Source organism: Chrysemys picta, chromosome 13 (genome assembly GCF_011386835.1).
Source record: "Chrysemys picta bellii isolate R12L10 chromosome 13, ASM1138683v2, whole genome shotgun sequence".
Taxonomy (NCBI): domain Eukaryota; kingdom Metazoa; phylum Chordata; order Testudines; family Emydidae; genus Chrysemys; species Chrysemys picta.
Window position 1 is genome coordinate 48,749,384 of NC_088803.1, and position 17,553 is coordinate 48,766,936.

General features: G+C 40.5%; 2 protein-coding genes across 2 annotated transcripts in view; both read left to right on the forward strand.

Moving 5' to 3' along the window:
• The first annotated feature begins 936 nt into the window (after window positions 1-936).
• GID8 (GID complex subunit 8 homolog) lies at window positions 937-10,779 on the forward strand. The gene is made up of 5 exons (XM_005302891.5): window positions 937-1,095; window positions 1,853-1,982; window positions 4,096-4,292; window positions 5,035-5,232; window positions 6,704-10,779. The coding sequence occupies exons 2-5, from the start codon at window positions 1,865-1,867 to the stop codon at window positions 6,875-6,877; spliced, it is 687 nt and encodes a 228-aa protein (XP_005302948.1). The 5' UTR covers window positions 937-1,095; window positions 1,853-1,864; the 3' UTR covers window positions 6,878-10,779.
• A 942-nt stretch (window positions 10,780-11,721) lies between these two features.
• The window catches only part of SLC17A9 (solute carrier family 17 member 9), a 36,110-nt gene continuing 30,278 nt past the window's right edge, over window positions 11,722-17,553 (forward strand). The window contains exon 1 of the mRNA XM_024114923.3: window positions 11,722-15,699. Within this exon, the coding sequence (XP_023970691.2) occupies window positions 15,542-15,699 (158 nt within the window). The 5' untranslated portion in view covers window positions 11,722-15,541. The remainder of the gene's footprint in view (window positions 15,700-17,553) is intronic.

Below are 17,553 nucleotides of genomic sequence, written 5' to 3' on the forward strand. Positions count from 1 at the left end.
AAATTTGAAATGATTAAATAGCGGTTGTATTATGCTATGACAATTTGAATGTTGGGGTTATGCTTTGCAGGTGCAACTGCAAAAAAAAAAAAAAAGTGTGCAAAATGGGTAAATGCAACCTCAAATACCTGCTTTGCATGGGGATTGGGGAAAAGTGAAATTACCAGTTTTCCTGGAGGACCCTGCTGTACGTTGTTCTGAAAATGTAGGCTTTTTTTTTTTTATACTGATATACCTATTTCTGCTAGGGACTGATTTTTTTAAATTATATTTTTGAACTGAAATAGTTGGATGGGTACAACCCCTCATCTGGACAGTTACACAGCATAAAGGTGCATCCGCACATTTATACCAGTATAACTGCATCCACATTATGGGACTTGTCCTACTTGAAATGTACCAGCATAGTTAAAACAATCGTGTTTGTGCGTAGTGTAGACAAGGAAGGCCAACGCGAAACACATGCAGCATAATCCCTACGGGTCCAGATGGCCGTGGCGTGCAATGGTGACGTCAGGGCATCCCAATAATAATCCCTGCACAACCCGGCTTAATCTGCGTTCAGATTTGACCCCAAGACCTCCATGCTCCACGCTGTGCCTGGGATTCATATTCATCCCACCGACTTTCCTGGGCCTAATCACAGGCCTGTGTGGAGGGCCCTGATCCTACAGAGCCTCAGACAGACCAGAGCCCTGAGCGCGCCCTATAGCGCCGGCCTTGCCTCTACCGCACGCGGGGGCTGGGCAGGGCTCAGGGGAGGGAGGAGAGAGGGGACGCGGCCTGCCGCACGTCCATGCTAATTTTCTCCACCGCTTCCAGGCTGGTTAGCATAGCCGAGGCCTCCCTCCCGCAATCTCTATGGTACTTGGCCGACCAGATCGTCCGTAATCTCTATGGTGCTTTCCCCTTAGGTCTTTTCTGGGTTTCCTCTTCCCCCAGCTCTATGGTGCGTGCCGCTCGCCAGCTCCGGCCGGTGATTGGCTGGGAGGTCAGTTCTCGCGAGACGAGAGTTGCGCGCAGAGTCCCGGCTGAGCGAGGAGGCGGAGTGGGGTCTGGGTCCGCGCACCGGGGCCGGCAGCAGTGGCTCGTTCGGTAAGATGGCGCCTGTGGGCCCTTTCCTCGCCTGGCGCCCTGGCTCGGGGGGCGGCGCGGAGCCTGGCGGTGGGAGCGGCAGGCGCGGTGCGCCGGGCCCGGCAAGGGGGGCGAGAGCCCGGCCAGGGCAGAGGCTGAGGAGGGGTTTCGGGGCCCTGGGGTGTTAGGTGGCGGAAGAAGCGGCTCTAGTCCTCGCAGAGCCCAGGAGGCCGGGCCCGTCCCCACGGGAGTCTCGGGGCTGGGGGAGCAGCTGAGGAGCGCGCGCTTGGCAGGGCCGAAGAAGCCTTCAGCGTCTTGGAGGTGGTACCGTAAAGCCCTGCACTGAGCCGCCCCCCCCCGAGACTCCTCCCGGCCCCTCGTGAGGGGTGGGGGATAAGGCCCGGCCAGCCTGTGTGAGAGACGGGCTGTGCGCCCCCTCGGAGAGGGTGATTCGGTGCATGGTGTGTGTATGGAGCTGGGCGTGTGTATGGTGACGTCTGTTGTATGTATGTGGGGTGGGGGGCTGTGTGTTGGGCGCGGGGTGTATGTGTGGCTGTGTGGTGATGTATGTGGGTCGGTTTTGTTACAGTGGCTGATCTCAAAAAAAAGAGTTCAGTTCTCCATCGATAACTTTTTGTTTAGCCAACATCTTTATTGAACCAGCAAAGAAGGTATTAATAACCGAGCTGGTCCCACAGTTCCTATAGGCAGGTTAGACTTAACTTTTCTTTCACCTGCTGGTATTTGTGCCAAGTAAGATACTTTTCATTCCTTATAGTGAAAATCCAGAATGAGTTATGCAGAAAAACCTGATGAAATCACAAAAGATGAATGGATGGAAAAACTCAATAACTTGCACATCCAAAGAGCTGATATGAATCGCCTGATCATGAACTATCTTGTTACAGGTAACAGTGAGCAATGGATGCTAGTATTACATTTAGTAGGGTGGTCTCTTTTTAGATCATCTGCCATTTATTTTAATCAATAAAATTCATTCTTACTAGAATGAGCTATTAAATGGTTGATACTAATAGATAAAACACTATTGCCTGTATTTTCTGTGATTTCTAGAAAATATTTTTTTCTAGAATTCACAGAAAATATAGTTGATAATTATTTAATAAAAATAGTTATAAATTGGGTAAAGGAAAAACACACTACAAAGGCAGTACTGAATTTATCACCCACACTCTGTTAGCAACACATTATTTTTGCTAAGTAAAACATTAGAGAACCAAACTTTGTTGACTTTGATTATATAGCCTCTATAGATTTTACCCAATATATATCTCCTGTCTGTTTTAATCTTAGCTTTTCTGCTAAAAAGATATTTCCCTTATGGCATTTCTGGTTTGGAACACTGTTACCCAAAACTGCACAGAGCTTAATATCACATCTTTTATTATACTATTTTCCTTAAATTGGGAATGTGTGATGGCTTCTACTAATGTAATCTGGACAGCATTGAACAAGCTGTGTCTACTCTTTTTTTCATCACAGAGCAGGAGAAATTATCAGAAACCAACTTCAACTAATTTGGTTGAAAGATCAGACTAATTATGAGGAAATAGTGTCCTCAAAACACTTCAGGAAGACCGGAATATTTAATGTGCTAGGCATCCAGAAACTGCAACTTATGGGATACCGGAAACCCCTCAAAAATTGTCCTTTGGCAATATACATTAATTTTCATGGCCAAGTGCACCATAGTGGAGATGTTCATATTCATCAAGCATGCACCCCGTTTGTGTCCATGTGCAGCTGGAACCTGAGCAATGGGAGATGCACTAGAGTGACCATGTCATAAATTTTTTGTGTATATGTATGAAAGCAGAGTGTCTGTTCAGTTCCGTGACTCTTTTTCTGATGAAAAGAGCCTTCATGTGGTATGCAGACGGGAGTTCAGACTCGCTCATGTTTATGCTAATTATAAAATGGGTAAAACTATTTATACACCAGATGAATGTAATTTTTTGCTATGGTCTTTCCTGCAAAAGAATAACCATGCCCAAATATATCAGACAACAGAGTTCCAATCATGGGGTCAATGCTAAACTTGAATCCTTCCTAGTAAAATTTTGTTTTGTACCTTTTTTCTCTTAGCATGCAGTTAAATATAGACTTTTATAGAAGGGATAGGAACTTGATGAATTTAGAGAGAATTAAATGTGAAGTTTTTCTAGAATTGTGCAACTTATTTAAATCAGCCTTTCGGAGAAACCTGTAAGTTCATATATTTTCAATCATGATCTTGTACACCTCTACCTCGATATAACGCGACCCAATATAACTCGAATTCGGATATAACGTAGTAAAGCAGTGCTTCAGGGGGGCGGGGCTGCGCACTCTGGCGGATCAAAGCAAATTCGATATAACGTGGTTTCACCTATAACGCGGTAAGATTTTTTGGGCTCCCGAGGACAGCGTTATATCAGGGTAGAGGTGTATTTACAAAAATGCCTACTTCATTGAAAAGATTCCAAATAGGATTGCGTGGACATCTTAGTCTATCCTCTTAACTTGGTTTATTAAATAGAAATTCAGAAAACAACAACATGTTTAGACAGCCAGGGTCCATAGCATGGAATGTCAATAGCCACATGGTGGCTTTACTCAAGGTGTCTAAAAGCTCCACAGGGTTATTACTGATCTGGTGCAGCCCAGCCAGTGTATAGCCATGTAGTGTCCCCTCCTGATCTCAAATCTGATTTTCAGGGCTCGATGTACAGGGACTTTATTTTCAAGGCCAACTGTGTGACCAAAAAGTGCTGCTGGTGGTGACTAATGATGACTTCAGTCCTCTCCAGGCCAGTCCTCAATAATACATCCCTATTAATGAGAAAATAAAATCATCTTATGCCCAGTAGTTCCTGTTAGCAACATATATGAAATGCCTCCAGGCTCCTATGTTTCAGATCCATATAAGTCAATTGGAAGTATACAAGTTTGATAAATCTGTACTATTGTATATAGCTTATTAAATAGAATTCAGAGATGAAATGTGTGTTTATATTTCAGAGGGGTTTAAAGAGGCAGCAGAGAAGTTTCGGATGGAGTCTGGAATTGAGCCCAGTGTTGATCTAGAGACTCTGGATGAAAGGATAAAAATTCGAGAAATGATACTGAAAGGACAGATTCAAGAAGCAATTGCATTGATTAATAGTCTCCATCCAGAATTGTTAGATACAAACCGATACCTTTACTTTCATTTGCAGGTAAGACCCAGTGATTAGTTTGTTTTGTGTCTAGAATTGTTTGGAGACTGAAGAAAAGATGTAATTGCAAGCATTCACTAATGTGGTGTGTGATGTGATTTTAACTGTCTATTTCTTACTTTATGGCATGGAATGCAGTAGCATTTGTAGAGTATTTCTAGTTTGTATTTATTAATATATATGACATAACCATATTCATCTTACCTATGATTTATAAACTCCCAAATTGTTGATGGTTAGTCATGTCTTCTAGCAGCAGTTATAAAGTTTCTTTAAAACAGGGGTTCTCAAACTGGGGGTCAGGACCCCTCAGGGGGTCACAAAGTTATTACATGGGGGGGGGGGGTCGTGAGCTGACAGCCTCCACCCCAAACCTCGCTTTGCCTCCAGCATTTATAATGGTGTTAAACATATTAAAAGGTGTTTTTAATTTATAAGGGGGATTGCACTCAAAGGCTTGGTATGTGAAAGGGGTCACCAGTACAAAAGTTTGAGAACCACTACTTAAAAACCTATTTTCCAGGTTTTAAATGGCTCCAAAATCAATTGAAAAATAGGATTAACTGTACTACTATTAGTCTAACAAGAATGTATTTTTGAATTTTAGTACTGACAAAATACTGATTTAGTACAGCTTTGCTACTTAATATGTAGGAGAAGAAATGGAATACCTAGAGTCTAACACATTAAACATCACTTACACCTCTATTGACTAATCTTGCTTTGTTCCTCACGTATATAGCAGCAGCATTTGATTGAACTGATTCGGCAGCGTGAGACAGAGGCAGCCCTGGAATTTGCTCAGACTCAATTGGCAGAACAAGGCGAGGAGAGCAGAGAATGCTTGACAGAAATGGAGCGCACGCTGGCATTGCTTGCCTTTGATAATCCTGAAGAATCGCCCTTTGGAGACTTGCTCAACATGATGCAGAGACAGAAGGTAATGTATGCTCAAATGAGAGCTCTTTTCACTTTTGTTTATCCTTGTGGACAGCTATAATATTACAATATTTTTTACATAATTACTAGATATTTATAAACTGGTATGGAGAACAGAAGTATTTCTAAAGCTGAGATTTGTTATAATTTAACAGCAATATTTTTAAATTAAGTCATACATCCAGCAAAACCGCCTACACCCAGAAGATTACAATCTGGTGACCAAGAAAATCAGGGCCTCAACTTTTGTAATGTAAAACATCCCCCATTTGTGAAACTATGGGCTTGCTTTATCCATCTTTTGATACAGTATAAACTACTGCAGTTTCCTCTTTTATGCTCTTCCTAATCTCCATGCTCTGTAAACTTCAAGGTGTTCAGAATGCTGCTGTCTTGCTCTAGGAAACAGAAGCATATTTCCTTTTTACTGGCTTCCTATCCACTTCTGAGTGCAAATCAAAATTGTTCTTAGTTTTTTCTAATATTACTTGGATATGCTCATTTTATCTTTTTTCCACCTGTGTCCCTCAACTGCTGCCACTATCCCTTCTGTTTTTTTTTTGTTTTTTTTTAATCTGGAACTCCTTTCTATAGTTAGATTTAGGTAATACAGCATAACTTTAATTGCTGCTTGATTTTGCTTAGACTAAAAACTAACACATTGGTGTAGATCCTAGACGGATCAAAACAGTGCTTCCTACATGCAGGGGTTTTGAGAAGCTAAAATGGCTTAATTTCATTTTGCTGTTTCTCCTCCCACACCCTTCCTGATCCTGAAGGCTGCTAATAGAATAGGAAAGGTAAACTTGTGCTTTCTGGGGTTGTGCATTAGAATTGCTCTATGTAGGGAAGGGAAGGCAATCTAGACTTCCTTATGGAATGGATACCAAGAGAACTATGTTCTCCCCTTCACTATTTTTATAGAATTGTTTAATCTTATATTCTGGGGGAAAATGGCTGTTGTTGCAGAAACTGGTAGTGGAACTTCAGAGCAGAATTTTTATCTTGAACTTTTGGAGAGGCAAAAAAATACAGCAAGGTAATCTTCTCTGTGGTTAATTTGCTCTAACTTGTGCTGGTGGATTATGGTCCCCAGTGGTTGCTCCACCCCCAGGATCCCTGGAGCACATTGCATTCTGGCCTTATCTCCTCATCCTCACTCTTCAACTTTCTTTGCGCTGGGTGGGCCAGGAGGGGCTGGCATTGTAGCCTTATGGCAGTTGAACAATCCTCAGCTGCTGCTTTAAGGCAGATTTAACACCTTGTGGCACTGCTGTAATGGTGTGTGAGAGGGTATAAAAGGCCAAATCCTCAACTCCTCTTACTTGTTTTCAGTGTAATGTGAGACCAGTGAGGTGTTTAAGCTCTGCTTTTTCTAACTTGGTACTCAGAGGAATTCATAAACTCTGCAGGACATTCTCCTTCAGTTAATATATATGATCACTACTCTAAGTTCAATATTTCTTTTCCAGGTATGGAGCGAAGTTAACCAAGCTGTTCTAGACTATGAAAATCGCGAGTCAACACCCAAGTTGGCTAAATTACTGAAACTACTTCTGTGGGCTCAGAATGAACTGGACCAGAAGAAAGTAAAATATCCCAAAATGACAGACCTCAGCAAGGGGACAATTGAGGAACCCAAGTAAATTGTGTGCAGATGGACACCAAGAAATCTTAGTACTGCACAGTATACATTTATATCAGTCTGTGACTGAAATATTTTTACTACAGTACAGAACTCAACAATTCAGATTTTTTTCAACGAACATCTTATTTAAAGGGAGAAAAGTCCCTTTTAAATGCTGAGAAAACTGCATTGAAAGGCGCTGTATCTCTTTGAAAGTCTGATTTAGGCTATGCACTATCATACATTTTTAAAAAATCCAATTAGACAGGAAAGAAAAAAATGGCATTTTAAAGTACAGTGCTCAAGGTTTCTAATTGGCTACTGATGCTTAGTTTAGTGGCCAGTGAGTTAAATGGGGTTAACTATTCAGTTAAGTTTAACTCTCTCTCATTTGAAATGTATATAGATCAGTGAATATTTTCTACCTTATGTTAAGTTATAGCAAGATATGCATTTCCCTTTAAAACTAACAACTGGTCAAGTTTTCATCTAAAACTTTCTTACTGTACGGCCAACCTTTTGCATAGGAAATAGTGTATAAACTTGTAAATCATAATTTAAGGACTTTTTTTCCTTGTTTCTGACTCTGGTGCTTTATTTATATGGTGAGAGCTCTGTTCACAGTGGATCAATGACCCATCTTTTCACAAGTAGTATTGCTGGAAATAAAAGTTTCTTTTTAATTTCAAGAATGACCAAAATGGCCTCCCGAAATAAGACATTAAATCATATATTTAAATAGGGTTTTGTTTTTGATTATTCAGGGATTTTTTTTCCTTATGTTAAACTTCCACCTCTAGTCACTGCAGTGATGCCAGCTGGTTACTACACCCTTAATGGCCACTTGTGTGTGGCTTGGTTAGCTGAAGTCTCCTTGGTGATACGAGGGAAGGCGGGAATCATAGACTTTTTTGCAAGTGTCCACCCTCACGCAGGGTCTGCCTTTGTGGAATAGCTTGCAGGATTTGGGGGCGGTGGGTGGCATAGTTTGTAGTGTGCTAGTGGTAACCATTCTTTTGGCATATTATGCCTTGGATGAATGGAGCAGTGACGTTACAAAACCCTTTTCCCTAATCCCAGTGACTTCATATCTTTCTGGAGAGATGCAGTTCATCTTCACAGCTGTGCTATTGTTTGTTGGCTGTTCCACTCCTATTAGAAACATTATAATGCTTATACACGAGGCCCTGATTTTCTTGGTCACCAGATTGTAATCTTCTGGGTGTAGGCGGTTTTGCTGGATGTATGACTTAATCTTATATTACTTCATACTGGTATATCTGGTAGTATTATGTACTGACCTTGCCAAATTGAGATCTAGATTTTTAAAACCCATATGCTGAGTTATTACAAAACTGCTGAACAAAGACCAGTTTGGTGGAGGAAATATCATAGTATCACAGTGCACTGGCAATTTACACTCTACCCATCAGATATTGTGGATATCCTAGTCTGGTAACTACTACCCTGTAGATTGAAACTACTTAGTTTCCACTTAATTTTCTGGAATACTTATGCATTAAACGTAAAAGCTTTGCAGAGACATGACTTAGAGAATAACAAAACCTGTTCCTGATTGCGTTACTGTGAACAGTTTACTTGTGTGTAGCTATTTTCTGGGGGAGACAGTTGTCTCCTAAGCAGCTATAGAGATACCTCAGTGCCAAGGTTAGTCTAGGTGGTGGATATAAAACAAGAGACTGATCTGTCCCATTTTACTACTGATGGTTTTATTTGACATCCTGAGGCTTTCACCATACGCAACTCTTGTAATTCATACAAAACTGTAATGAACTGTCATTGGCCACCACCTGCAATAATGAGCTGGCTTTATTTCACCCTCGTTGGTTATTCTAACAATTTACCTGCACTGAGAAGATAAATATTGTTTTCAGTCAGTTGCTGTTTTTTAAAGTATATTATTTTAATTTGCAATCTATATGGTTAGTGTCATTTTGTTTAATAACAAACTGCAGAAATTAAACTGTTTGCTCTGATTCCTTCATGAACAACTGATCAACTTTTCCTCCAGTGTGACACTTTTTGTGCTGATCCTCATCTGAAGCTTTTCCAGGAGGAAGTGGAAAGTGGTGAATTTTTGTGGCATGACTAGCATTTTTCTCTATGAGAAATGCGATATTACAGACCTGGTTGAAGAGTTCACCATACTTTTAGAATGCTACATTAATTCCATATAGTCTTTGGGCGAAGTGCATAGATTGCCTTTTTTTTTTTTCCCCCATTAAAAATAAGATGTTTTCTAAGTGGTTGAAATATAACATTTTAGTAAAGGATTATTTGAGTTTGTTTTTAGTAATATACCACATTGATAAACAGCTTTAATCTGTAAAGTCTTTAATTGCAAGAAAATATTCAAAAGCTATGCATTTTACAGAAAGCATAAAGATATTCATAATGGTACTTTTAGGGATCTTTATATTCGTGTATATAATTTGCATATACAAATATAATATATACTCTGAAATACTCTTGAATGGTAGGGGCTGTGAAACATAACTTATGGAAATACTGTGCACAGTAAACGCAGACCTGAGTACATGAATTAATTTTTGTCATGCATGAGAAATGTCTTATTTGGTGACTGCTAATTAATGGATTTTGTTATATCCATCATTGTTAGATAACCACTTTAACAAGTAACATTAAATACCACTTTGATCAGTTTGCTGCTAGTGTAAATATATTTTTGTTCCACTTCACATAACAAAATGGTACAAAGATAGATTTCTTTGTGTATGAATGACATGGCAGCATCTAACTATGATCTGTTCTAAACTCACTGGTGGCAAACAACTATAGTAAATATGTGGTACACTATTCATATCCCTAGCACATCCTTTCCTTTGTTGAAAGAAGATTTGCTTTATTAGTGATGTGAACACAGTCAGGATGTAAAATATTCTGCTTTGTAAATATATCTTAACTGTATTCTGATTAGGATATAAACTTCCCATATTTTCATGATGATTATCTACTTAATTGTTTCTGCCTCTTGGCTGTTCCCATTATTCCATTTTGCCAGTCAAATATGAAAGGTAAACTTTTGCTTTCTGCTGTTATACAATAGTTTTCTATGACGGGGGAGCAAATAATGGATTTACATATGGGTGAAGTACTGAAAAAACTCATCTTCTCCTGAGAATACTGTTTACAGAACTGTTTTAATCTTGCATATTACTGGCTGGGAACTGGGTATTACATAGAAACTAGTAGACAGATTATAATTTTTATTTGGAATTTTTTGAGAGACAAATGTATATAGGTAATCTGTTTTAAGTACAAGGAAGCTACCTGGAAAGCAGACTAAGGTGAAGTTTTTAAAAGTTATGTAGAATTGAGGGTACTCAACTTGTTTTAAACAGGATACTACTTGCTGTAAAACCACATAAGGAAACGATGCAGCAAGCCGGCAGAACTTTTTTCCACTACATGTAAGATAGGCACAAATGTAAAACATGTTAATTACACTATCCCAGGGTATTTTTGTTTTTTGTTGTTGTTTAAGTTGTAAATATCCCTCGGGTTTGCACATTTAAGAGGGCAAGTTAAGAAACGCTGAACAGGATTGCTTGAGTACTAGAGCTATGTGTTGCTCAGCTTCTATACAATACCTTAATACCCAACTTTTTAATGAAAGGTTTTAAATTCAGTAGGAGTGTGATCCAGGGTATGTGTATCTAGATCATCGTTGGCTCGTGCTTTTAAGAAACAGAATGCTATTTCAGGTCACGGTTGGGAGAAAAAGAAAAAATGCATAATACTGCAATTCATAAAAGCTTTAAAATGTTACAATTAAGTTGTTCTATATGCTCTTCTGATATGGACTATATTGGATTGTAAATGTAATCTTAAAGTGTACACCTTGTCCTCAAGTATTAATATAAGCTTTCACTTGGTGTAGAGTGGATATATTTTGTCCTCTTTGCCTGCCTTGTATCTACCCCCCTTTCCCTTGCAGTTTTCCTAAATATCATAAAAAACAGCATAAAAGAGAAAATACAGTAAGCGGTGTAGTTGTCAAATAGAGCATATTTTTCTGCTCCAATAGAAGAGGTTCATTGTAGGGATAAGAGAGGGAAGAAGAAAACCTGGCAGATAAGAAATTAGACATAGTCCTACCTACAATTATTTGCATTCTCAAAAGTGCCCAAAAGGGAAACTAAGCTGAGATCTTGATGAAAATCAGGCTTGTAAGTGACGTAATATTTCCAAGTAGTGCTAGATTGAGAGTACTGGGATGTGTAGTCGTATTTATCTAAGAAATGCTCCCACCCTCCCAATTATTTGTAAGAGCGTCAAAGCTCTGAGTTCAGCAAGATGTGCAGGAGTGTAAGGGAGGGTTTCTTCTTCCATGAGTTTGTGGCCTAGGTCACATGTTGGCCTTTAGCTAACTTTGTATTTTCTCTTCTAGTCCTTCTACCTTAGGAACACAGGTCCTGCTTACTTTGAAAGCAAAACTGCTTCTCACATGTCAGCAAGGTTAAATCAGGTATTCACTGGAAAACACGTACAGCTGTGGGTTTAAAAAGGAGGACAGGATCGAATATGTACAATATGAACAAAATTTTGTTTCTAATAAGGTTGTTAGAAGACGCTGAACAAAGCAATAGCTGATGTTTTCTTGTGTATGGGGTAAACTAGATTCTCTGATCCCATAGTACCAGGGGCCATAAAAGTGCCTACATGAATAGGAGCTAATGTTTTTTTCCGCCATTTTATTTCTGAGGCAATGCTTCCCAAGTCCTGCAGAGGTCTGTCCACTTACATGTTTGCTGTTTGTACTTTGTTTCCTGTGTAAGTACTTGTCTAGCTCTAACATTTCCCAACCCCCCCCCCCCCCCCCGGAACTATTATTTCTTTTGTCACTCTGCCTTACCCATAAAGTATTTCCTAAACTCCCTTATTACTTTCCTAAGTTTACTTTATGCTCTCCATTTTGCGTTTGACCCTTACAGAAAATGTCTGGTGTCTACCTTCACTTTTTTCCCTCCTAGAATTTAATTCTCAACTATACAGTCTCCAAATACCCCTTTTAACATTATATATTAAATTCTGTGTTCCTAATATCTTATTGATGTAACTCCTGACAACTTTTTACCAAGTTATGGCTCCCTCTTCTGGAAATGGAAACACAAGTAAGGAGGACCAGGTTTCAAAATGAAGTGCGCACTGGCAGCTGCATTATTTGTACAGTTGTCAGCTTTTATTTTGTGGCCAAATTAAGCTGTGAAATAAGGCAATAGTGTTGAGGGCTGGACTCAATTGTCAACACTGCATTCCTTCTCTCCCTTAATTGCCATCTGCTGTTCCCAAGTCAATATTTTTTGTTAGTTTTCTCCATCAGTGCCACACCTGTTGACCTAATACATGATACTATGTCAGAATCCTTCCTGAAGCTCAAAAGAGTCCATCCCTTGTCTCAGTATTTTCACCTCTAAGAATTAAATTTTAAGTATGGCTTTGGTAAGTTCATGGGAGACCCACCTTTCATGTGTTCCTATCCAAGTGTTGTGCGTGAACCCTGACTGTAGACTCTTCCCAGATCTCAAAGTCAGACTCAGCTCTACAATATTTTTAGCTATCTTTTTCCTCTGAACTTTGTAGAGATGGCCATCTTGTTAGCTTAATTTCTAATCCCTAGATACACGAGGCCAAAAGTTCCAGATGACAAACCTATTGGAGGTTCATTAGTGTAAGCGAGTGAGGTGGGGAACAGCGCAGTTGCATAGGGGCAAAAAAAGGGGGAGGAGTTAGTGTTGCTGAGATTTATGGGTGTTTTGAAGTGGGACACGAAAAAGGAAGCTGGGCTAATTACTACCCCTCCACAAAAACTGGACAGGAGGTGGGAGAGCAGAGGCATGAAACCAGGGATGAGAGAACCTCCCCTCTTCCCACAGCTCTCTGCACCAGGTTCTCTGCTCTGTTCCTTTTTAAAAAAAACTGTCCTTTGTGCTGAGGTGTTTATATGTATGTTTATTTGCTGAAAATTAGTAAGATTATGTAGGAGGCAATAAGGGAGAGGACCGGGCTCTCTCATTGCTCACTGTCCCCTTCTTGCCTTGATAACACTGCTTTCCTCTGCAGCAGGCCTATTTATAACTTGCAAATGTACAAAATGAGGTGAGCAAGGAAAAAGCAGGCAGTTTGGGTGGAGAGAAGAGGAGCCCTGCTTCCCTACTCATTGCCCTGCCCTCATCTTCCTTGAACTATTTTTTTAACATGCACAGAAATGTAATGTTAAATATGCATGTGTATAATTTAACTGTGGTGGCGCTTCTGAGCTCAGTACAGACCTTGCATTTCCCATCCATAGAGTCCAATGAAGAATACTCTTCAAATTCTTGATTAGCAGGGTGCTTCAACACCTTTGTTGGTGGGTTGAGACCTTTGTCAGTGGTAATCTTTCAATAGCAGCTACCCATCTATGCTGACCAAGATTCCTATATTATTTCTTACTAGAAACAAAACTCTCTGAGCCTAAATAACTGTATATACTATGAGAGTAGAAGTTCTGAAAACCAACTAGAGCGGAGTGCCTGGCCTGAAAAAGTATGGAGCGGGAGGCATTAAAATGGGTGTCTCTGGGTTTATACACCTGCTTTATTCAAATCAAAAAGCCTCACTCTAACCTGTTTTTACCAAATGCAAAGAATTGCAAGTATGTAGATCTACAGTAATTGTGGGGACAGGGGAGTACATACCTTTAAAATGCATGAAGTGGGGGAAAAGTTTCAATACTTATCTTCATTATCCCTTTATCCTAATATTTGCTTTTTAGAGTTGAGTGTGCTTGACTCAAGCAGGAGTTAATGGGCCTGTAAAGACACAGGATTAAATATAGTATGTGTAGAAGGGGTAGGTGAGATTATTTATGTATGTTCCAACATGCTTTTTGTTTTACAGACAATTCCCTGCCCTCCTCCCCCAAAAGATTACAATTTGAAGGCCAGATTTGGATGCCCTTAAATGTATGAAGTAATATTTTAATGTCTCAAAGCATTGTCTACGAAGGAGGTGAAATGATTTGCTTAAGGTCACCCAGCACATCAATGGCCGAGTAAAACCCGTGTTTCTGGGCAGTGCCCTCTCCAGTAGGCTATGCTGCCTCTCCTGAACTGACCAAACTAGCACCCATTTAGCAAACCAGCTTTATCTAAATTGACTTATCCCACTTTGATGCAGAAAAAAGGATGTCCACACACAGGCTTGCACTAAAATAACTTTTTATGGGGTGTAAACTGGTTTAGCCCAAGCCTTATTGGATTTCTTTACTCTGAGATTAGTTCTCTGCTCACATTTCTGCAGTGGAAGTATTCAATGGCCTCAATTTTGCATGTGCTGCAAACCATTCATTACTCACGAAACTTTAGGAAATGTTGCTTTGACTTTTAGGATAAAAAAATAATTTGATATTATACTCTGCTGATGAATTTCAAAATTACAGTTAAAGCACAGAGTGGGAACGTGAAAAGCAGGCTTGGCCCAGAGCTGGGTGTAGAGGGGCAGGATTTTCCCATTTTGTGAGTTACAGGGAAACCAGTTTCAGACCAAGCATTCTGCATAGGGGACCGCCAGGAAACTGAAAGTAAGGAAAAACTAACAAGTGTCTCTCTGCCCCTGCTTTTATATTGATCACAAATGCAGGTGCCTTTGTGATCAACACACACATACACACACTTAAGTTTTCCATTCTGGCTGGGTCACTTCCACTGACATCTCAGTAAGGGCACAGCCCACTTGCATCATATTCCAAATAATAAAAATAGTTTGTTTGTTCCTGGGAGTGCGGTTCTCCCCTTTCGCCCCTTCTCCACAACGCATATGGATTTATAGCACCAAGAGAAAAAGGTCTAGGAATCTATCCTGCCTCTCCCTCCGGCAACGCCCCTGAGCAATGTAGCTGCACCGTGGTCTGGTATTAACAATGCGCCTTGGTTCTCGTTGGTACAAATACAGACACCCGGTCCACGGGAGGAATAAAAGTGTCGGACTCCAATGTTAATAGCAACACTACTTGCAACTGATTCAAGTGAGATGCAAAAGGAATTCTGTTCTTATACTACCCTGTACCACGTCATTTCTGGCTGGAAGAGTTGAAGGGGGTGATTTGGTTGCAGATCTGCTTATCATCCCTTAGTGGACCCATTCAAAACTCGGCCGTGGTTCTGGTACCCTGGGGCTAAATCTTTGTACAGTGCGCTCCGGCCCGCTGCCCAACCTTGGACGCTCAATCCAGTTTGTAAATTTCCCCCCGGGCTGATCGCAGTCTGTACTAGCCGCTGCCAGACTTGCTTCCTGGAAACGCTCCAACAGGAAGAGAAGTTGAAAACTGACACGTGGACTTTGTATTGCAAAGAGACAAACTCCCCTCTGAATCCCAAACCAGATCAGCTCGGCTTTCGCAAAGTAACAGGCAGGGCTGCGGTGACAGGCAGGCATTGCATTCACTCCCTGTGAATGAGCCTGGCTTTGCATCTTTCCTTTAAGCAAGCACCTTCTAGGAGAGTAGGATATGTAACCCTGTTCTGGGGATTTTTCCTGTCATTGCTGTCTGCCCTTTTTGCAATCACTCCAGCATCCTTGCAAAAAGTGCCACAACCGCACGGTCTATCCGTGTCATTTTACTTAGTGAGTCGTCACCCTTTTGTAACAAAAATATTGAATGGCTTCAAGTATCGGTAGGAATGGTGTTCAGGTGTATAGTTCTGACCTGGTCTCGCTACATCATCATAGCCACCACTACCATCAGCAGCAGCCTGTAAAGAATACATATAAGGAAGGCACGAAAAAAGATGGGACTGTGGATTCCTATTGGTCCAGGTAAGACTATACAGTCTGTCATTATACATATTTTTATTCTTTTCCTTGTGCACAAACCCCTGCTATGTAGTTTTAATATGCAGAGTTTTCTTTCCCGTTTATTGGCTCTTTAATCTGTAGATAAAACACATGAGAGTGTCTGAATGACAGTGTCGTTTTGTAAGGATGGGCCAGTGGTTGGGGATCCATCCTGGGCTGGGACAGAGGGAGAGCTGAGTTCAATGCATTGCTTTGCCACAAACTTCCTGCGGACCCTCCGGCAAATTACTTAATCTCGTCGTGTCTCAGTTTCCCAGCTGTAAAATAGAGATAACAGCACTTCCTGACCTCACAGGGGTGTTGTGAGGATAATTACATTAAGACTATGAAATGATACAATGGTAATGAGGAGCAAAGAAGAACCCGCATATAGATAGATACTGTACAAACTGTCTTCCTTGTAAATCTGTGCTATTCCAATCAGGACTGTTTTAATAAGAACAATAGCACAAAACTGCACCGCAGAGAAAGAAAAGGTAACCACCACATAAAATACAAAACACTTTTTTAAAATGCAAGACAATTGAGCTTGTATCTGCCCTGTAGTTGGTTATGCAAACATGCCGTTTGAAACATTAAGAGCTTTTTATCAAAAGGTCTCAGCAGTTATGTTTGCACTGTAGATAATAACTAATTAAGATTAAAGGTAGCTAGATTACTCAGTAATAGTTTTTCCAAGTTCAATAATTAAGACTTTAAAAAAAGAACATTTTTTCAGCCAAAAATGTGCATCCACACTGCCTTTATGCTGATTATCAGTGTGATGCATATAGTAATAGTTGAGGTTACCAATTACAATGTGCATTGTGAAAAATCATATTCTAAAATGGTTTAGCTGCCCTATTAGAGGGTGCAGTGTGTATGTGATTTTATTTTAATCTGAGTTGATCCGGGAATGATTCCTAGCTCATTTTGTATTCTCCACTGTGTGTGTAAATGTAATATTGAAAACAGGCTCAAACCTTGTGTATAAACTTAGTTGTACAAGTCTATGGCACATGCTGTGTGATTGGGTGACACATGTGAAATTGCTACACTTCCCCTTTTCATTACACAGGAGTACTGTGCTTAGTACGATGATGGGGTCCCAATTCCTGATTGGTGCCTCTTGGCGCTACCACAATACAAATAACAAATTGATGTTTTCTGAGAATAGCTGAATCTCCAGGGTTATTAAGCCAAAATGTACTGCCATCAGATCAGGATTAAACAAAGACTGTGAATGGCTATCCAACTACAGAAACAGTTTCTCCTCCCTTGGTGTTCACACCTCAACTGCTAGCAGAGCACCTCACCCTCCCTGATTGAACTAACCTCGTTATCTCCACACTGATATATACCTGCCTCTAGAGATTTCCATTACCTGCATCTGAAGAAGTGAGGTTCTTACCCACGAAAGCTTATGCTCCCAATACTTCTGTTAGTCTCAAAGGTGCCACAGGACCCTCTGTTGCCTTTGACAGTGGTGGCATGTGTAAATTCAGGGTTGTCTTGTGTTCTGTAGGAACCTAAGAATTATCTATTTTTAATCTCTCTAAAACTGACTCTCCTCTCTGGCCTCGGGCAAATCACTTAACCTTTAGGCTTCAGTTTGCAGCCACTCTAATAATGCATAAGGGTGCTGTCAGGAATTAATTGGTTAATGTTGGTGAAATGGTTGGGAGATGAAGATAGATAAGGACGGTGACTAATTGGCAGAAGCCTTGCAAAACTGAAAGCTCATCATGGCGAGAATTCTTTAAAATGATGTGTGCTTCATAACAAATAACCATAACATCGATGGCTGATGCGACTGACCTTGATCCTCTAGTCTGC

Bases quoted from the DNA above. Each gene is read 5' to 3' on its own strand.
- GID8 (XM_005302891.5), top strand. From the start codon at position 1,865: ATGAGTTATGCAGAAAAACCTGATGAAATCACAAAAGATGAATGGATG. The intron at 4,293-5,034 runs GTAAGACCCAGT...TCACGTATATAG, and splicing joins ACCTTTACTTTCATTTGCAG to CAGCAGCATTTGATTGAACT. The intron at 5,233-6,703 runs GTAATGTATGCT...TTTCTTTTCCAG, and splicing joins ACATGATGCAGAGACAGAAG to GTATGGAGCGAAGTTAACCA.